Source organism: Saimiri boliviensis, chromosome 5 (genome assembly GCF_048565385.1).
Source record: "Saimiri boliviensis isolate mSaiBol1 chromosome 5, mSaiBol1.pri, whole genome shotgun sequence".
In the NCBI taxonomy this organism is placed as follows: domain Eukaryota; kingdom Metazoa; phylum Chordata; class Mammalia; order Primates; family Cebidae; genus Saimiri; species Saimiri boliviensis.
Genome location: NC_133453.1, coordinates 28,753,883 through 28,776,308, shown reverse-complemented (window position 1 = coordinate 28,776,308; position 22,426 = coordinate 28,753,883). Strand labels below are relative to the sequence as shown.

Below are 22,426 nucleotides of genomic sequence, written 5' to 3'. Positions count from 1 at the left end.
AAGATTATATTTGAGAAAACTGATGAGAGATAAATATTGTCTCTGTGTATCACGAGTTAATAATCAGTAATACATGGGTCAAAATTCTTTTGGGTTATAAAGCTATATTTGTAGATATACTAAACAGTAATAAAATAGGAAAAATAGATATTAACTAATAAAATAGGTTAAAAGGATGTTATTTTTGCAATGTTTCTTTATAAATATATCTGTGTGTGTGTGTGTATATATATATATATATATCATATATATATGTGTGTGTGTATATACTCATATGCACATACATTTTGCCAAGAATGTATTTAATTCTGACATATAGCTAAATATATGGATCATTTTAAAATATAATTGTAAAAAGTAATGGACAAAAGTTAAATGGTCTTGAAGTAGACACAAAGCTAACTGCTCAACAATCCCCATTTATATCTCTTCCTTCTGGGCACATAAATAGATTTTGTGTTTCACTTTTCCCTACAGTCAGGTGGGACAATATGAGAAAGTCATGGCCAATGAATTGTGAAGAGGAGTGATATGGGATTTCCAGGCCCTGAGAAGGGGTTCCCCATACCCACAGGTTTTCTTTCTTGCAGTAACCTACAGTTATCTGTTCCATATGAAATAGCCCCAGGATGGAGGAGAGTCACCTGACCAGCAACAGACTATAATGTAAGCAAGAGAAAAGAATGCTACGGATTGAGCTATTAGGAATACATAGTCTGACTCATGTGTCAGTTTGAATCATACTGGTAATGCAAGTTTCAAGATTTGATTAAATAATCTATAAAATTATGAGATCAAATACGCTTTTTGGGGTAGAAAGATACTTTTTTTAAATTACAGATTAATATTTTCTATTTCTTTATATGAAACTAAAATAAAACTGAATTAGATTCATTATTTCAAATATATTAAATATTTGAACATAGTATGTTTTACTTTAAAAATCAGCGTTAAATATAATTGAATTTTTTCTATTATTATATAAATATACCTACTATAAAAACCACTACATTTTACTTACTTGGCAAGTTAAGATGGCCAACATATTTATATAAGGGTACACACTGTTTATTGAAATATTTATATATGTTTACTCACTGAGGAGGGCCACTATTACAACTTTGAGTAAGTGATCTTCTGATCAACATAGTATTCTTTCTTTCACCATTTCTGGAAAAAGAAAGAACATAATTTGCCACTCCAGATATATTACTTAGTGGCTAACATTAGACTAACATGAGAAGGTTAGCTTTTTTCATAGTCTTTTACCCAGAAAATAATATCTTTACATGTAAGAGTATCATGTGAAGTATTTAAAGTGTACTTTTTATTATCCAATTATATACTTAAATCTTATATAATTTCATAGCCCACATTAATTAATAGGAAGTCAGTAATATTATTTATTCAATACACTGAATTTTCTTTACTTCTAATTGATAATGTTAAAAATGCTTGCAGAAGCACTCCACAGTTATTTGTGAACCCATGGCTTAAGAAAAGTCCAGATAGTAATAGCAAACACCCTAATAACACTTACTACAAGCCAGCTATCCATTGACCCACATGGTTTACATGCATCCAATGTCTATAAAATCACATTGGCAGGTCATAATATTAGTACTCATATTTTGAAGATGAAGAAATTCTTACCATAAAGTAACATTGATGCCCACAAAAGAAATTAATCACTAATAACATTTGGTTAGCTCTATTTTGGATCTGTGTCGAAGGTAAAGTATATAATATTACTTCAGGGGTCAGAAAAGTGTTGGATGGTTTCCTTCATATGTATGTAGCAGATTATCAACTTCACATCTTTGTAAGGAGAGGATTTTAAAATCAAATGAAGAAATGAGCCACAGAAAAGATTCACTCACTTGTCAGAGGTCGCATAGCAAGGAAGTGGTAGAGGCAGGATCCACACTTAAGTACATTTACCTTTGAAGAACATGGGCATTAGAAGTGCTGACCCCTGTGCAGTGGAAAATATGAGTATAACTTTCGACTCCCCAGAACTTAACTAATAGCCTACTGTTCACTGGAAGCCTTATTGATAACATAAACAGTAGATTAACACATATTTTGCATATTACATGTGTTATATATTATATTCTTATAATAAAGTAAGTTAAAGAAAATGTCATTAAGAAAATCACGAGGGGAAAATAGATTTATAGTACTGTACTGTATCAATACCGTAAGTTTATATTGCCTGTTTACAAGATGACTCATGTCTGAAATATCAAATAACTGTGGTTGCAAACCTCAATCTACAGCACATATCAAGCAATTCAGCTTTTTCTTGTAATGTTGAGACATTTCTCTGCTTCTTGGGAGCACTTCCAGCATCACTAGTGACACTTTCTATAGGTCCCATGGTGTTACTCAAGGTTTATGGTATTGCACTAAACACAATGAACAATACAGGAGAACTATAAGAGATCACTTTTTACTGACATCCACAATTTATCAGGAGATGAACTGCTCATGCTGAGATGATTGGCATCACAAGGCGTTTTAGGTGGATATTCACATCACTTAAGCTCACCACAAAAGCATTAGAGGGGGCTACAAAATCAATACAGTAATGCAGTATGCAATGCAGTTAATTTTATGTAATTATGATTGAATATGACACCTTTACATAAGATTATATTTCTCTCAACTGCAAATAACACCATGTATGGTTGGCAAGCATTACTCTGCATAACGTTTAATAAATGTTAACTTATTATAATAGGTTTGTGTATATTTTATGGTCGTAAATGAAAAAATAGACTAGCATATACAATATTTTATGCATCTATGACATACTTAACTTTCTCTTAATTTTTTAATTATACTTTGCATTCTGGGATACATGTGCAGAATGTACGTTTGTTACATAGGTTTCACATGTCATGGTGGTTTGCTGCATCCATCAACACATTATCTACATTAAGTATTTCTCCTAATGCTATCCCTCCTCTAGCCCCCAACCCCCTGACAGGCCCCAGTGAGTAATGTCCCCCTCCCTGTGTCCATGTGTTCTCATTGTTCAACTTCCACTTATGAGTGAGAACATGCAGTGTTTGGTTTTCTGTTCCTGTGTTAGTTTGCTGAGAATGATGGTTTCCAGCTTCATTCATGTCCCCACAAAGGACATGATCCTTTTTTATAGCTGCATAGTATTCCACGGTATATATGTGCCACAATTTTCCTTATCCAGTTGATCATTAATGGGCATTTGGGTTGGTTCCAAGTCTTTGCTATGGTGAACAGTGCTGCAACAAACATATGTGTGCATGCGTCTTTCTTTTTTTTCGGACAGAGTCTCACTCTGTCGCCAGGCTGGAGTGCAATGGCATGATCTTACTGCACTGCAACCTCTGCCTCTTGGGTTCAATCAATCCTCCTGGCTCAGCCTCCTAAGCAGCTGGGACTACAGGCACATGCCACCACACCAAGTAACTTTTTTGTATTTTTAGTAGAAACAGGATTTCACCATGTTGGCCAAGGTGGTCTTGATCTCCTGACCTCATAATCCACCCACTTCAGCCTCCCAAAGTGCCGGGATTATAGACATGCACCACTACACCCTGCTGTGCATGTGTCTTTACAGTAGGATGATTTATAATCCTTTGCGTATATACCAAGTAATGGAATTTCTGGGTCAAATGGTATTTCTGGTTCCAGATTCTTGAGGAATCGCCACACTGTCTTCCACAACAGTTGAATGAATTTATACTCCCACCAACAGTGTAAAAGCATTCCTATAACTGCACATCCTCTCCAGCATCTGTCATTTCTTGACTTTTTAATGACAGCCATTCTAACAGGCATGAGATGTTATCTCACTGTGGTTTTGATTTGCAGTTTTCTAATTATCAGTTACGATGAGCTTCTTTTCATAAGTGACTTCTTTTGAAACGTATCTTTTCAAATCCTTTGCTCACTTTTTATTGGGATTATTTTTTTCTTGTAAAGTTGTTGAAATTCCTTGTAGATTCTGGATATTAACCCTTTGTCAGATGGATAAATTGCAAAAATTTTCTCCCATTCTGTAGGTTTCCTGTTCACTCTGATGATAGCTTCTTTTGTTGTGCAGAAGCTCTTTAGTTTAATTAGATCTCATTTGTCAGTTTTGGCTTTGGTTGCCGTTGCTTTTGGTGTTTTAGTCATGAAGTCTTTGCCCATGCCTATGTCCTGAATGATATTGCCTAGGTTTTCTTCTAGGGTTTTTATGGTTTTAGGTTTATATTTTGTCTTTCATCCATCTTGAGTTAATTTTTCTATCAGTTGTTAAGGAAGAAGTTCAGTTTCAGTTTTTTGCTATGGCTAGCCAGTTTTCCCAACACCATTTATTAAATGCGGAATCTTTTCCCCATTGCTTGTTTTTATCAGATTTGTTAAAGATCAGATGGTTGCAGATGTGTAGCATTATTGCTGAGGCCTCGGTTCCATTCCATTGGTCTATATATCTGTTTTGGTAACAGTACCAAGCTATTTTGGATACATAGCCTTGTAGCATATTTTGAAGTCAGGTAGCATGTTGTCTCCAGCTTTGTTTTTTGTTTTTTTTTGTTTGTTTGTTTTTTTGTTGTTGTTGTTGTTTTTGTTTTTTGTTTTTTCTTAGGATTTTCTTGACTATATGGGATCTTTTTTGGTTCCATAGAAAATTTAAAGTATTTTTTTCTAATTTTGTGAAGAAAGTCAATGGTAGCTTGATGCACTGAATCTATAAATTACTTTGGGCAGTGTAGTCATTTTCATGGTATTGATTCTTCCTATCCATGAGCATGGAATGTTTTTCCATTTGTTTGTGTCCTCTCTTATTTCCTTGAGCAGTGGTTTGTAGTTCTCCTTGAAGAGGTCCTTCACATCCCTTGTAAGTTGTATTCTTAGGTATTTTATTCCGTTTGTAGCAATTCTGAATGGGAATTCACTCATGATTTGGCTTTCTGTTTGTCTATTACTGGTGTATAGGATTGCTTGTGATTTCTGCACATTGATTTCATATCCTGAGACTTTACTGAAGTTGCTTACAAGCTTAAGGAGATTTTGGGCTGAGACGATGGGGTTTTCTAAATATGCAATCATGTCATCTGCAAACAGAGACAATTTGACTTCCGCTCTTCATATCTGAATACACTTTATTTCTTTCTCTTGCCTGATTGCCCTGGTCAGAACTTTTAATACTACACTGAATAGGAGTGGTGAAATACGACATCCCTGTCTTGTGCCAGTTTTCAAAGGGAATGCTTCTAGCTTTTGCCCATTAAGTATGATATTGACTGTGTTGTTGTCATAAATAGCTTCTATTATTTTGAGATATGTTCCATCAATATCTAGTTTATTAAGAATTTTTAGCATGAAGGGGTGTTGAATTTTATCAAAGGCCTCTTCTACAGCTATTGAGATAATCATGTGGTTTTTGTCATTGGTTCTGTTTATATGATGGATTACGTTTATTGATTTGCATATGTTGAACCAGCCTTGCATCCCAGGAATGAAGCCGACTTAATTGTGGTGGATAAGCTTTCTGATGTGCTGCTGGATTTAGTTTGCCAGTGTTTTATTGAAGATTTTTACATTAATGTTCATCAGGGATACTGGCCTGAAATTTTCTTGTTTTGTTGTGTCTTTGCCAGGTTTTGATATCAGAATGATGCTGGCCTCATAAAATGCATTAGAGAGAAGTCATTCTTTTTCTATTGTTTGAAGTAGTTTCAGAAGGAATGGTACCAGCTCCTCTTTGAACCTCTGGTAGAATCTGGTTGTGAATCTGTCTGGTCCTGGTCTTTTTTTGGTTGGTAGGCTATTAATTACTGCTTCAATTTCAGGACTGGTAATTGGTCTATTCAGGGATTTGACTTCTTTCTAATTTAGTCTTGGGTGGGTGCATGTGTCCATTTATCCATTTCTTTTAGATTTTCTAGTTTATTTGCATAGAAGTGTTTATAGTATTCTCTGATGGTAATTTATATTTCTGTCAGTGGTGACATCCCCTTTGTTATTTTTTATTGTGTCTATTTGATTCTTCTCTCTTTTCTTATTAGTCTGGCTAGCGGTCTATTTTATGAATCTTTTCAAAAAACCAACTCCTGAATTCACTTATTTTTTGAAGGGATTTTTGTGTTTCCATCTCCTTCAGTTCTGCTCTGATCTTAGTTATTTCTTGTCTTCCGTCAGCTTTTGAATGTGTTTTCTCTTTCTTCTCCAGTTCTTTTAATTGTGATGTTAGGGTGTCAATTTTAGATCTTTCCTGCTTTCTCCTGTGGGCATGTAGAGCTATCAGTTTCCCTCTAAACACTGCCTTGGCTGTGTCCCAGAGATTCTGGTATGTTGTGTCTTTGTTCTCATTCATTTTAAAAAACTTATTTATTTCTGTCTTAAATTTGTTATTTACCCAGTAGTCATTCAGGAGCAGGTTGTTCAGTTTCTACGTTGTAAGGTTTTTGAGTGAGTTCCTTAATTCTGAGTTCTAATTTAATTGCATTGTAGTCTGAAAAACGGTTATGATTTCCATTTTTGTTTGCTTGTTTGTTTGTTTTGTATTTGCTGAGGAATGTTTTACTTACGATTATGTGGTCAATTTTAGAATAAGTGTGATGTGGTGCTGAGAAGAATGCATATTCTGTTGATTTGGAGTGGAAAGTTCTGTAGATGTCTCTTAGGTCTGCTTGGTCCAGAGCTGAGTTCAGGTCCTGAATATCCTTGTTAATTTTCTGTCTTGTTGATCTGTCTAATATTGATAGTGGGGTGTTAAAATCTCTTACTATCATTTTGTGGGAGTCTAAGTCTCTTTTTAGGTCTTTAAGAACTTACTTTATGAATCTCGGTGCCCCTATATTAGGTGTATATATATTTAGAACAGTTAGTTCTTATTGTCGCATTGATCCCTTTACTATTATGTAATGCCCTTTGTCTTTTTTGATCTTTGTTGATTTAAATTTTGTTTTAGCAGAGCGTGACCCTTGCGTTTTTTTTTTTTTCTTCTCATTTGCTTGGTAAATAATCCTTCATCCCTTTATTTTTAGCCTATTTGTGTCTTTGCACAGGAGATGGGTCACCTGAATAAACAGCACAGGAACTTTGTGAAGCATACACAAGTATCAATAGCTGAATCAATCAAGCAGAAGAAAAGATATCAGAGATTGAAGACCAACTTAATGAAATGAAGCATGAAGACCAGATTAGAAAAACAGAATGAGAAGGAACAAACAAAACCTCCAGGAAATATGTGACTATGTGAAAAGACAAAACCTATGTTTGTTTGGTGTACCTGAAAGTGATTGGGAGAATGGAACCAAGTTGAAAAATACTCTTCAGGATATTATCCAGAACTTCCCCAACTTAGCAAGACTGGCCAATATTCAAACTCAGGAAATACAGAGAACACCACAAAGATACTCTTCAAGAAAAGCAACTCCAAGACACATAATCATCAAATTCACCAAGGTTGAAATTAAGAAAAAAATATTAAGTGCAGCCAGAGAGAAAGGTCAGGTTACCCACAAAGGGAAGCACATCAGACTAACAGTGGATCTCTCTGCAGAAACCCTACAAGCCAGAAGAGAGTGGGAGCCAATATTCAGCATTCGTTAAGAAAAGAATTTTCAACCCAGAATTTAATATCCAGCCAAACTAAGTTTCATAAGAGAAGGAAAATTAAAATCCTTTACAGACAGGCAAATGCTGATAGACTTTGTCACCACCAGGCCTGCCTTACAGGAGCTCCTGATAAAAGCACTAAATATGGAAAGTAAAACCAATACCAGCCACTGCAAAAACATACCAAATTGTAAATATCATCAACACTATGAAGAAACCGCATCAACTAATAGGCAAAATAACCAGCTAGCATCATAATGACAGGATCAAATTTACAGGTAAAAATAGTAAACTTAAATGTAAATGGGCTAAATGGCCTAATTAAAAGATACAGACTGGCAAATTTGATAAAGAGTCAAGACCCTTTGCTGTGCTGTACTTTTTCTTAATTTTTAATATTTCTAGACTATCTAGATATTTTGAGTTCTTCCAAACTTCAGCAAACCTCCAAATTTTTAAAATATATTTACTGAAAAATACCCTCAGATAAATAGACCCACAGAGTTCAAGCCAGTTGTTCAAGGGTCAACTCTAACGTGGTTCCAGTGCCCATATAGTTAATGAAGGCATTATATGCTGAAATTATTTCATAACAAACAAAGTATTATCTTTATCCCAAGTGTCTTGAGTTTGACTGCTTCTTTTTCACTTGTTTTCCCATGGTTGACCAGAATACCTAGAACACAGTAGTCAAAAAGAATCTTTAATCTAATTGAAGAAATTAGGGGAAGATTCCACTTTAGGTATCTGTTCATTCATAAAGACTACATTACTATCTGTAGGGCAGAATATAGACAAACCATAAGAGATTCACAAACCCAGAGCTGTGAACTCTTTTTTTTCCCAAATTCAAGGGCTATGGACTATTTTTGTTCCCAATTCAAGAGACTAACCTGGTATGCCTTTTGGAAAGTAGGTGGGGGGTTAAGCAAAAATAGATTAGGTAATTAAGCAGACAAGTAAGATACATGGCTTAGACATAACTTCCCCATGAAGACTAGTCATTCACAAAGGGAAGGGGCAATGAGAATAAAGTTTTTGCAAATGTGCACAGATCGTGGTCAATAGTATATAGGAGACTTCATTCTTAAAAGTAAAGAAACCCTTTAACTATTTATACTCATATCTGAGATCATCCAAGGCCAAAATCTGCTCTGCTGTCAGGTGAGTAACTCATAGTTCAGAAGAAAATTACTATGGAACATAGAGAATTATTTTTCTCTCTGATTACATTTTAAACCTTTACTTTTCAGGCACTTTACTCTAAATTTTGTTTTCACTATTTGTTTAATTTAATTTCTTAGAAAAGCTATGTCATAAGCCATCTGATCACTTTGTAAATGCAAAGGGCCAATGTTGTGGAACAGACAATCTAATGACATAGTGTTTAGTGTTCCCTAAAGCAGGAGACAGATGAAGAGAAAAGGTGAACCGGCAACCTTAGCATAATTAAGACAAGCCTGAGTGCTTGCCATGGTGCCATTACATTAATCTCACATCAGTGGCACCTGGATAAAATTTATGAGATATGTAAAAGGGGCCTTTCCAACTGACCTTGATAAGGCAGAGTTATTTATCACGTGAGAGAATAGTCAGCAAGCTCGGGGGAATGAGGTATATTAGAAATAAGTTGACAGAGAGATTTAAGGGCAGTGGGCTGCAATACTCATTGACTGAAAAGATCTGAAGACGCATTTCCAGTACTATGAATCTTAAACATCATTAATAAGTAAAATATAAAAGCATACATGTTAATAATAAAAAATATATATGAGGAGGGATAATAGTAAATGTCAAGTTTTAAACTGATGCTAGTTCATACATTTAATATTTTTTAATGTGTGTTTATTGAGCTAATATAATGGGACTTGCAACCACAATAGATTCTACATGATTTCAACCCCAAATAAATAAGCACAACCTATACATTGTGAGTTCCTTGGGGCACTGCCTCATTATATTCATCATTTTATTTCAAGGGCCTAGTGTAGAATCTGAAACAGTTTAGTCCCAATAAATACCCAGATCTTTTTCAGCTGACTGCTTCCTGTTCTTGAGGTCTTAGCTCATACCACAGAGACTCTTACAGCCACAAAGGAAGACTACAAAATGTCCCCTGGCTACCTCATCGAAAAGACTTAGCGCTGTATTAAACTCTCTTATGTACTGCCTGCATGCTTATTATTTGCTTTTCTTCCCTAGACACCAAGATTCCCTGTCTTTCTTGTTCATCTTTATATGCTGACATAGATTCAATATTAGAACAGGACATGGTAGGTGCTTAATACTTGCCAAATGAATAGAAAGAGTGCTTATTAAATAAATAGTGGAAATCAGGTAAACAGAGGAGAGTGATTATTATGTTTCAGGCTATATTTTAGAAATTATATACTTTTTGTTTTAAACTATTGCCAATATCAGTAGGAACAAATTGAAAAAAAATCAGACAATGTCCTTTCTTCACTATGGACTTCAATGGGATAAAATTAGTATCAGAATAATTCATTCTCGATTGTTGATTGAAAACAAACTCATTTCAGCAGTTGTCACTAATATTGTTAAATAGGACTGGCCTTTTTAGTACATAAACAATTTTGTACTTGAAATGCCTCAACAAGAAATATGAAGGGAAACAAAGTTGTTTGGTTTTGAGGTTTTGTTTGCTTTACTTCCACATAAAATGTACACATAAAATACTGGTAGCTGCAATCTGTAAAAATTGCCATAATATATGTGACATTTTACTTCTGTTCATGGGCCAACTTGTCAGCACAAGTGTTCTTTATTTTATTTTTTGTGTAATGGACAATTTGGAGATTTCCTTTTAACTTTATCAAACGTAACTGAATTTATACTTCTATTAAAATGGAGATAGATGGGTAAAATTCTGTCTTTATACAATGAAAGCCTTATGGTCTTTTCAGTAAGGGGAAACAACAGCACAGATTTAGAATTTCACACAGAAAAATCACATTGGGCCAAGTAGATCTGAATGATTTTAGGGAGCGCCAGCAAGGAAATGGCATTTTACATTTAAATTCAACTTCTTCATCATTGCATATTTGGTAACTCTTCTATGCAAAAGCACAAACTAGCTGAAATCCGCAAGTCGCAAAAAATAATCTTTATGGTCTTTTATTATATCTTAAAATCTGTATAAAATGTAAGGCACATTTGGTAGCCAGTACTATAGAATGAAGGTAGAAAAGAAATCTTCACTTTTAAAAAAGCTAAAATTAATAAAATGAATATATCGATACTTGAAGGAAAAGGTTAGCTTGCCTCAATTCCTAGCATAATCGGTCACTTTATAATCCCAACTAACATTTATTCCCACACAGAAAATTAATCGCTAATAACATCTGGTTAGCTCTATTTTGGATCTGTGTCAGAGGTAAGGTATATAATGGTACTTCAGGGATCATAGAAGTTTTGCATGGTTTCCTTTGCATGTATGTTGCAGATTCTAAATTTCAAGGATTTTTTATAAGGAAAAATAAAATTAATCATTTTAAAAATAAAATAATTATTCTGATAGGTTTTATTTTAAAATCCTTTCCTTATAAAGGATTTTAAAATAAAACCTATCCTATTCCTTATTAAGGATTTTATAAGGAAAGGATTTTAAAATAAAACCTATCAGAATAATAAAGGATTTTATAAGAATTTTAAAATAAAACATATCAGAATAATTAAATCTTTCTCATTTACTATAAATATGTGTATATTTTAATGCAACATAATTTGCTAAGTTTTTACATAAATATTATATAAATAGTGAGTTATGAGTATAGAAGAGGGGAAGAATTAATGAAATTTCTCTACACTGAATGTCTCTATTTGAACTGAATTTCTCTTGCTTTCTAGAACTTTTGCAGAATAAATTAAAAGGTGCATCAAATACCAGATTTAATGTTTGCTGCTGATCTTACCTAACTTTGGCAAGTCTCTACTGAAATTTACTTATTTGAATGATTGGAATTCCATAATGAAAATTTAAAACTTCATACAAATGATAGAATGCTGCTGATTTCTATTTGTAATGAGAATACTAAAAGAGGGTAAAGGGGGAGGTGCAGTTTATATTCATAATTCTGTAACTTGGCAATCCTATCTTAATTAAAGAAAATCTGCCACATACCTTATAATTAACATCAAAGCAGTAAGTTTTCATTATGATTCAATGGCTAATTCTATCGACCGTTGTATCTTGTTTCTGTTTATCCTCATCCCATCAATTTTTTTCTAATTTTGTCTTCAGATTAATTTTATAAGATAGCTTTTGCTTTTTCAATTAATCAAAAGACCTGTGGGATCATCCTTCTTCAAAAAATATGCCAACATGAGTCTTACTTTTATTTCAAGAAATTGGTGAAACTTGATCTTTTTTATTGTTTGTGATGAAACAGAAATTTCTTTTCAAAATTAAATTGCAACCTGATGAAGATATAGGTCATTAGTTTCTAGAGACAGTCTTTAAATTAAGGACAATACTTTAATCTAGAAAAGGGTATAAAAAGTCATTGCATATAGGCCAAAAATGTTTAACTGTGAAAGAGAAATGTAATTACATTCTAAAGTTTTAGAAAATAATTATTTCTCATAACACAACTCATTCATTTCAAACAATAATCCAAAAAATCTAGAATAATTTTGATGTCTGTAACTAAATTGCAATGTAAAGAAATTTTCTTCAAAAAGAACTTGAAAATCTGCCCAGGAGATGGGAGATAAATTATTTGAAAAATAAAATAAAATCCTAAATCACAATATGATACCAACACAGAATGAGTAAATCATGACAAGTGGTACCCAATTACCTGTTTGAACAACCAGCCAGGCAGTTGCTCTGAAATATATAGTAGTTGTCGGATATACAGGCAATTTTTGCTAGTAGAACATACTTATTCTTTTTTCCCCCATAGCAACCAACATATTTTTAAGGCAAAACATGAAAATCCATTATTTAATTTATCTGCCAATGCCTTGAGTCAGGGCACCCGATCTTCCCACTTGGAACGGTTAATTCACTAAAAATATCTTAGAGAAAAAAGGCAAAAATCTTTACCACTTGCTGAAAGGTTAATGAAGAATAAAGTGATTCATAAAGTTTTCCCCAAAGTCAAGTGTGCAAAAATCAATATGCTATATCTTAAAATTTTTTATATAGAAATTAAGCCAAAGTTGAGCCAGCCACCTTTCAGACATAAAAAGAGTTGCTCCTGAACATGCCTCAAGTGTCTTCTATGCGTGTTTTGTTGTTGTTGTTGTTTTCCTGAAGTAGGCAACATTTTTCATCAGGAATGTGACAGTTAGATAACTTTACTGATACTGAAGTAGATTCCAGAACAATGAAATCATTGGCAGAAAGAAGCAAACCACAGTGGAAAAGGATGTAGGGAATTAAGTGAAAGCATCATGAATGGAATTAAACTAAAGATGGACTAAAGTCATAAAAACTTTTAAAACCAGGAGGACCCTAGAGATGTTCTCACTCAAAGCTCTCATTTTAGGAATCAGAAACTGAAGATCAGAGAAAGCATGTGGCTTTCTCATTATCAGAAGAACTAAACCTAGATCGGCGGAATTGACACATTTGGTTTTATACTGTCTGTGCTCTTCATCTTCTGACACTTAATGCAATTAATCAGGGAAAAAAATAAGGAAATTTTTTTTTGGTAAAATCACATTCCTCCAAGAATTATATACTAACACTGTTCTCACATCTCCCCCTAAGAAATACTGATAGCCCCTCTTTATTTTCTTTTTCTAAAAAACGTATTTGCAAATGAAGAAATCTCCTGAAACTGTCACAGATCTCAATTTGCTCTTCTCTATCATTAGTCTGCTAATTTCATTAATATAATTTAACTGACTTTCTTTAAAAGATCTGATGACTCTGCCTCCCTCTTTCCAAATGTTTAAAGCACTATGTGAATTACTTTATTTGTAAAATGTATAAGTGAGATATTATGGGAATTAGTGTAACATTTTAAAGGTGTGCAATAGGTAAAAAGTTTTCCCTGAAGATGAAATATCTTACAAAACTGAGACTTCCTTCTAAACAAATGCCACAACAGTCAAATAGATATTTAAGAAATAATCATTCACGGAACTGTTCATTCTTCTGCGAACTTGCATTTTTTTAAAAATTTCTATTTGTAGTAATCAGGATTGCCCATTTCATTTACATCACTTGTTCTAGCTCTCTGTGTTCCAGCCATCTGGGTCACTCTGGTTTCTTTCATTTCTTTCCATCTTGTTCTCTCCTTACAAGGCAAGCATATAAATAGCTGAAGTGTATTGTTTCTAGAAAACTGCATTGAAAGCCTTGAAGTTTCTATGGCACATTATGTGGTTCATTAAATACCCTGGAGCTTAATTTAGTATATTATTTTTCCATAATTTACCCAATAGCATGTTTCTATCCATTTAAATTCTGCGCCAATATGTGTGACATAGAATTTTAGGCCTATTTACCTTTCGAAATAGTAACAAGGTAAAGTATGCAACTCTGCTTCAATGTGTTGTAAAGTGTAAACATCAATTGTCTAATCCAGACGGCAAAACCTATGCCACTCAGTGAACAATACATTTATAAAACTAAAAGTCAAAACAAGTAAGTATTGTGTGCCAGAGTATAAAAATATATTTTAAAAATCATTTGATAACATGCCCAATATTGCAATGAACAATGTGATCACTGAGAAGTTATATCTGAAAGAATGCCAAAACTCTCAGGTTATCAAAATGTTCTCTGATGGACACTAACAACCATGAAGTGGACAATTCTACCATCTGGATTTTGTTACATAGCCCGATGTTGTCCATAGAAAAGATTAACTTGGCAGGCGCCACAGGGATATGTATTTTTCCAACTCCCTAATTTTATACGCAAGGCAAGTAAAATTCAGAAAGCTAAAATAATGGTAAACTTGGTTACAAAGTGACTTGGCAACAGAGCTCAGGATAAAACCTAAGTCTCTGAGTTGTTAGTAACAATCAGCTACTTTAGCTTTGGAACTCTTGAAAAAACACTTTTAAAAAATATATATATTTCTCTTTATCACGACTGCGCATGAGGTAACTCAAGTGATAATGCTCTAAAGATACAAGCTGTTTGATTATTTGACTTGTATAAAGTAACCCAGTGACCTCGAATGTATCATATTTATTTCATAAACATTTCAAGACTAATAAGGACAAACAATATATTTGTTATTTATTACGGACAAAAATAATGGGATATATTTTATACCACTTCATGGGTAGTTTTCCAGCTTGGCTAACCTCCATAATCATTAGAGCCACTTGAAATCTTCTGGCTTTGCCCCAGACCCACTGAATCAGAATCTCCAGGGAAAGCGCCTGGGAATTTGTATTTTTAAGTGGCTCCCCCAGGTGACTCTGGTAATTAGCCAAGTTTAGGAAACCTTGACAATACCACTGGAAGTAACAGGATGCTGCCTTACGCGTTCAGAATGTTCAGAAGCAAAATATACCTATTGTGAAATTGACCCAATCCAGTTTCTGTCTTTTACAAATGGGGAAAGATAGATGTCTTTGTCACAAGTGGGTAGAAAACTGCCAAATACCACCTATATTTTTGGGTCAGAGACAGATTGGAATTCCACCAAGAGAAACTGGGCATTCATACTCAGTCTATTTCCATGGCAGAGACAAAACAATTCTAATCTTACCGATCTTTTCATTACAAAATAAAGCAATCTCAGGGCATTAACTGCTGACAGTAATGCAGACCTTGGATTTCACGGATTAACCAAACCACAAACAATCTAGAACATGTCCACAGAACAATTCTTTGTTTGTATAGTACAGGAGGCAAAAAAGCAATCTGTCTGACTTAAACTGCTGGGTTTAATTACTCAATATAACACTTGCCACTTAAAAATCCATATGACCATCAGCATGGTAATAGTCTCTCATAAAGATTCTGGTACGATATCATACAATGTGTACACTGCTCCCACATTCCCCAAGCACTTTCACATATATTAGCACACTTTATCCTTACAATAGCCCAGTGAGGTAGATAGAAATTCTTGACAAATTGAAAGGATTGTTCTAATTTAAAGTGCATTATTGGCAATATGCAAATTTCCTGAAATGTATCTGATATACTCTTGTTTTCATGCAAAATAGGATATGTGTCACCCCTTATAGCTTGTTAAAATCATTTAAACTCTGTAATATTAAGTTATTTTTTAATGGAAAATGATTCATACAGTGCTGGTTTAAATGCTGAATTGGAAGTTAAACATAAAATGTATCAAGTAGTCAGCCTTTACTACTTTGAATATCAAGCATATTTGACTTATTTCATCAAAATGGTTTCTCAACTATACCAAAGGCTATATCCTTCTCCCTATACAACAGCTCATCTAAAAAACAGTTACTATAGTGATATACAACAGTGAACCTGAAAGCTGAAGTTTTCAAAACTTAATATTATGTTTGTTCACATGCTAATTAAAATGAATCCAAAGTTGTTATTCCTTGTTGTTAATTGTTTACTGGCACTTTTACCCTTTCTCTTTCCTAAAGCCTCAAACTCTCTAAATTTTGGCAAAACTTCTGTTTTCTTTCTGTGAGAAAGACTTCAAATAAACTTCAAAATTGTTTTTCTGGGTACAGTGAACATAGCTAGAACAGTTACTATGTGAAGAGAATGCTATTAAAGTCAATTATTACAAAGAACCACTTAGACACACAACAATTTATCAGTTTTTATTCAATGTAATATTATCAACAGATTCAGATAAGAATATAAGTTTTTCTCATGGGAGAAACTCCATCTGAGTCTCTAATTAAATAACTTTTGTATAGTTCCTTTTCTTCTCTGCACAAAAGATCTTTTTTTCCGTCCATTCTTGCCCTCCTTCTTTCTTTGTTGATACTATTTACTCCCAAGCCTGCCTCTGAACTCTCTGTCTAATTAGCTCTTGATAGATCTGCTGCCCTGTTTCCACAAACATTTAATTCTGCAGTCAGTCCCATTTACATTACAGCATGTTGCATTGTCTTTTACCAGCCTAATTTTGTTTGAGTGAATGTAAATCCCATTAAGCAGTCACCTATTAGACTGTGGCATATAAACTCCAAAAGCCTCTTTATTACAAGAGTGAACATAAGGCCCAATTGATAAAAGATTTCTGGGGCATTTCCATTTGTGGTCTACTTCAAATGTTCTGTCTGCTTTAAACTTAGCTCATGTTTTCAAAGTATTTGACAGAGTATTTGAGTATCTTTTGGCCTGTATATTCCATAGCATGAAATACATAATCATCATTTGCTTGCTGTCTTTGGAAAAAAAGTTTACTTACACCTAAACATAACTTAAATATGTATTTCTTCACCTTTAGTTATTTTATCTTTCCTTTGTAACCTGACCACATCATTTTCAAACACTGCATAAAGGTGTTTACAAATAACAGGATGGGGATGGCTGGCAGAATCCTCTAGGAAAAGCTCTTTATGAATACTAAATAATTGTGCAGAATTTCAGTAAGCCTCAGTGTTTTAAGATGAACTTTCTGGAGAGGGATAAGACACAGCAACCTGACATGCATCCCTTCAAATGCCAAGTAGATACTGGCATCAGAGACTCACAGGTTTCCCTCATAACTTTAATATAATTTGATAGCCAAAAACAAGAAAAACAAGATGTAAGATATAGTTAGAAGCTTGGAAAGCCCATGTGGTCTGATATTTTTATCAACATACTCAATCAGATTAATGCCAGCCACCAGTTTATAAATGAAGGCTCAGTATAGACTTTCCCTAAAACAGAGTTAATCATTCAGAACTATGGTCATATAATCATGTGGTTAAAGGAAAGGGTGAAAATGGCTCTCTTTCCATTTCCTTCTGGTAATAAACGCAGAAATACATCCATGAAGTGCAAACCCTCACACACAAAATTATTTCTCACCCCTGCAGGCTTGTCAAAGCCAATATTTCAGGAAAGCACAGGTTGCTGAAGGCGACTGTGATTTTTTTTTTTTTTCCTACTGTGGGTCCCTAAGGACAACAAACATTCTAAGAGAGACTGTAGCCAAAATTGCTAATAACTTCACACAGTTCTTTTGCCATAATGACAAATTCAAGGCAACACTGAATAGAGTAATGGGTTAGGTGGTAAGCCAGTTATCTGTGGAGGAATGAAAATGTGTATCCTCCCAAATGCTAGTTATGGAATCAACCTGGATTAAGAACTTAACAATGATTATGACAAATATATGGAATGCAAGGCAAATAACAGACAATCTGTTGAGTAAAACTGAGTGTCTTACAATAGTTTAGGAGGAGGAAAAATTATTTAAAAAATTGAGTATCAAAAATTGAGTATGGATTTATAAAGTAAGAATCTGCATCAATACCTAGCCATACCTATAATATGCAGCTTGGTATTAGAGTAGAATAGATTTTAGGTAACTCTAGACTCTTTAATATTCAGGCTCAAAAATACCCAGGAATAGACATCAAAACAATTTTTTGGATGATAGGTCTCTTATTTCTTTCTACATATGTTTTGACTTGGGTCAATGGCTTGGCTAGATATTGTATGCATGAGTTTGATATGACTGTTTATCTTCCCTTCACATAGCATTAAAGACATTTATTTGACTTTGATATATTCAAATACCATAATAGGCAACTTGAGTTACACGTTGGCTCCCTTGAGGGTCCCCTCATAATCATTTCAAATCTAATTGAGACCAAGATTTCAAAGAAAGAGGTACATGTTAAATTAGGGTTACTTGTTTCCAAAACAGAGAGCTAACTAGTATTACGTTGGTTCTTATGGTTTACTGAAGCTTTTCTAAAACATTAACATTATTATTGTGAAATACAACCAACTTCAGAAAGAAATTATTTTTAAAACAGTACAAATATTTTAAGTGTGCCTACAAGAAACCTTAGTGATTCATAGTAAGTGTATTCAGAGAATTTGAAATTCAGTGAACACATGAAAGTTTCTAGACCCACATAAGTTTCTGTACTATCTATAACATCTATAAAAGCAACTTCAGTAACGTTTTAAAAAAGATATCTCTGCATTATATCAGGTCACAGCTCATGTAATATATAAAGATAGATGAGTTGCATAAACTCTGTGAGCCTCAGTTTTAAAAATGCATATTAAAGTTGTTCAGATTAAATGAGATGATTACATAAATGTTTGCTGACTTTTTTTTTGAGACAGTGTCTTGCTTTGTCACCCAGCTGGAGTGCAATGGGACAATATCGACTCACTGCAGCCTCAACCTCCTGAGTTCATACAATTCTCCTGCCTCAGCTCCCCAAGTAGCTGGGACTAAAGGCAGGTGGCACCACACAGGCTAACTTTTGGGGTTTTTCTTTTTGTAGAGACAGGGCTTCTATCATATTGCAAAGACTGGTCTCCAACTCCTGAGCTCAAGTGATCCACCCCTCAGCATCCCAAAGTACTGATACTACAGGTGTGAGCCACTGTGCCCAGCCACTGACTTCTTAATATATATCCTAAATCACAAGAGGCACCGAGTATTTGTGGAGTCCTGGTAAATAAACAACCATCAGGGAGGAGCCCCAAATAGGGGAGAACAAATGTTCTAAAAGACAACTGACCACAAACAACCTGCTGGCACAAATACCTCGCTCCACAGGTAGCCCAAATAGCACAACCTCCTTCAGTATGTAGCCATCTCCAGAATGACCTTATAAACCTTCCCTATAACCCTTACCTCCTTGCAGACAGCCCCTTTTCCATTGTGCTACATGTTGCATGCTTGCAATGTATTTTCATACTTTCTCTAATAAATCTGCCTTTTTTTCCTCCCCCTAGCTGGCAACGCCAACCCCATCCAGTCACACCTGTAAGAGTGCTCATCAGTGAGCAATTCCTGTTTCTCTCAGAGCTATAGTTGAGAAGACAGAAACTCATATGTAAGTATAACTTTTGATATGTTTTGTCACCAACAGTAGTGGCCATAGTTTTGCCTCTCAAACATGCTTTATATAAACAGATTTTTAACACCTTTCTATTAACAGATTTATTTTTTTAATGAATCTGCTCGGAAAAATTATTGTGAACTGATCCCTCTGCCTACCCAAAACAGAGGTAACCACAGGCTTTATCACTAGTCAATGAGACGATCCTATTTCCCTATCAACAGTGATAGGAGCTATCTAGAAAGAGGCATGCTCTTTGCAATAAAAACACAACTGTTAATATGAAAAAATAACTGCTTTGAACCTCTTCTGTCACAATTCCAGAAAAGACTGCCTAAGAATGAGGCCAATAAAAAAGAATGAGATCATGTCCTTTGCAGGGACATGGATGGAGCTGGAGGCCATTATCCTTAGCACACTAACATGAAATACTGCAAGTTCTCACTTATAAGTGGGAGTTAAATGATGGGAACACATGGGAGGGGAACAACAGGCACTGGGGCCTTTCCCAGTGTGGAGCATGGAAGGAGGGAGAGGATCAGTAAAAATACCTAATAGGCACTAGGCTTAATAGTCGAGTGATAAAATAATCTGTACAACAAACCTCCGTGACACAGATTACCTGTGTAACAAACCTGCACTTGTACCCCTGAACTTAATGTTAGAAAAAGAAAAGATTGAGACTAAAAGAGAGAAAATCAGAGCTGAGATTTTAAGACAGTGAAAGAGTGTCCAGCTGACATGGGACATGGTTTCAGTCCTGGATCTATGTGTGCTTAAAGCGTAATATGCTCCTGGACTTTCATACACTTAAAGCGTCATATGCTGCTGGACTTTGTGGGTCAAGAAAATCCTTTTGCTTGTGCTAATTTAGACTAGGCTCCATGTCCACAGTGCTAGTATCACAAGGCACAGGGGACAATCGCAAAATGAGAATAGATTAGTGTTTCAAGGATAGAAAATATTAGGAGGGCTCTATCTAAGGAAAATGTTGGTATGCTTGAGGAACCACGAACATAATATTATCACTGTCATTACTACTGAGACAGTCAAGGAAAAGGGTTCCCTGGCAGATCCTCCAGCAGGCCTTTGCACTGGGAGGGATGGGCACTGGGGTGGAGCCTCAGGAAGCTCAAGCCATTTGCAGTGGGGAGGAGCCTAGTCTCTCCTGTTTCTAGGTAGTAACCTGGAATTCAATCTGCAAGGTGGGAAACTGGCTAGCGAGACTCTTGCTTTGCTGATAATTCTTCTTTCCCTTTTCATCCAATAAACCCTGCCCTGCTCACCCTTCAAAGTGTCTGTGAGCCTAATTTTTCATTGGTGTTTGACCAGAACCCCATTTTTAGCTGAACCAAAGAGAAAGTTCTCTAGTTACACCACTAAAACTCTTTATAGCTTCTAGATCTTGATCTAAGGCCCTGGGAATGATATACCTACCTAAAAAGAGTTTCCCACCAAGACTATCTGTTTATTTGCAATTTGTATCTCATTTGTTCTATTGTGCTATCAAATGCAAGGGCATTTTTCTAGATGCACATGTTATATATTAACAGAAAGGGAGGAAAGAGAAAGGCTTGGTTCTGGAAAAGGGTAGAGAGGATGAAGCTTAGTAAGCCACTAGACTGACAGTCTTGGGCAACCCTAGGACACTGAGAAAAAGAAACTTCCTGACAACACAGCTAAGCAGAACACTAGAAGGAAAGAAACTGAGACAAGAACTACCTACTCCCAAGCTTCCCTAAGGACAGCCCTGGCTACATAATTCACAGATACTATAAATTAAATGGGGGTAGTTTGAAATGTTGCTTTCCATTAATACGAATTTGAAGAACCTGGTTTAAAAAAAAATGAATATAGGCCAGGCGCAGTGGCTCACACCTATAATCTTAACACTTTGGGAGGCCAATACTGGTGGATCATGAGGTCAGCAGTTCAAGACCAGCCTTGCCAAAATGGTGAAACCCCTTCTCTACTAAAAATACAAAAATTAGCTGGGCGTGGTGGCACGTGACTGTAATCCCAGCTACTCAGGAGGCTGAGGCAAGAGAATTGCTTTAACCCTAGAGGCGGACGTGGCAGTGAGCTGAGATCATGCCATTGCACTCCAGCCTGGGCTACAAGAGCAAAACTCCATCTCAAAGAAACAAAAATTAATGTACTAACTTTGAAATCTGTTTTTGCTTGTTTTTCTGATTTTTTTAAATACCCATACAGTAGTCTGATAACGGGTCTTCTTTGTAAGCAGAGAACTCCTGGATTCAAATACTTGATAACTAGAGGATTTTTTGATAATTTGGCAATTACTCTCACTAAAAGAAGTTACATTCAGCATATTAGAAGGATTTGTGAGAAATTCTTGGTTAGTAAATATTTGATCTAGATTTTATAATTGCCTAAATCTCTCTTTAGGTTTTTCTGTTAACAATACTTCAAGATCTTGAGTCAGCCATGCTTATACAAGTAAACTTTTATTTACTGTGTTTCTTTGAGTATCTATGACGTCTATTAATATAGTGCCTGAGTGAGACAGTTTAAATTCAAAGGAAGTTTTTGCCTGAAGGAGGACAGCAGAATTGGGCCCAATGGTAGTTGTATATGAGCATCTGAGGGCAGAATTTAGGCTACTGGAAGGGCAGTTAGTAGCTAGGGATTTAACCAGTACAACAAAATTTTAAGGTAGAAAAGAAGTGGCAATATCATTAGAGCTTTTTTGTTCCCTTACTTTTCCCAACTAGAATTATTTTGAAAAAACAAAAAATGTAATTGGACAGACTATCCTCAAATTATGTCTTCCCGAAATCTATGTTTTGAATATCATTCAGATTCTCTATAATACAACTTTTATAGATTTAACTGATACCAAATCTTTCAGAAT

General features: G+C 34.9%; 1 protein-coding gene across 5 annotated transcripts in view; it reads right to left on the bottom strand.

Annotated features, from left to right (window-relative positions):
- The window catches only part of ERBB4 (erb-b2 receptor tyrosine kinase 4), a 1,202,488-nt gene that overhangs the window by 919,952 nt on the left and 260,110 nt on the right, over positions 1–22,426 (bottom strand). The window contains exon 1 of one of the 5 annotated variants that reach the window (XM_074399076.1): positions 1,099–11,174. The exons of the other annotated variants lie outside the window; for them this stretch is intronic. Within the exon in view, the coding sequence (XP_074255177.1) occupies position 1,099 (1 nt within the window). The 5' untranslated portion in view covers positions 1,100–11,174. Of the gene's footprint in view, positions 1–1,098; positions 11,175–22,426 lie in introns of those variants that run through there. 5 annotated transcript variants of the gene reach the window in all.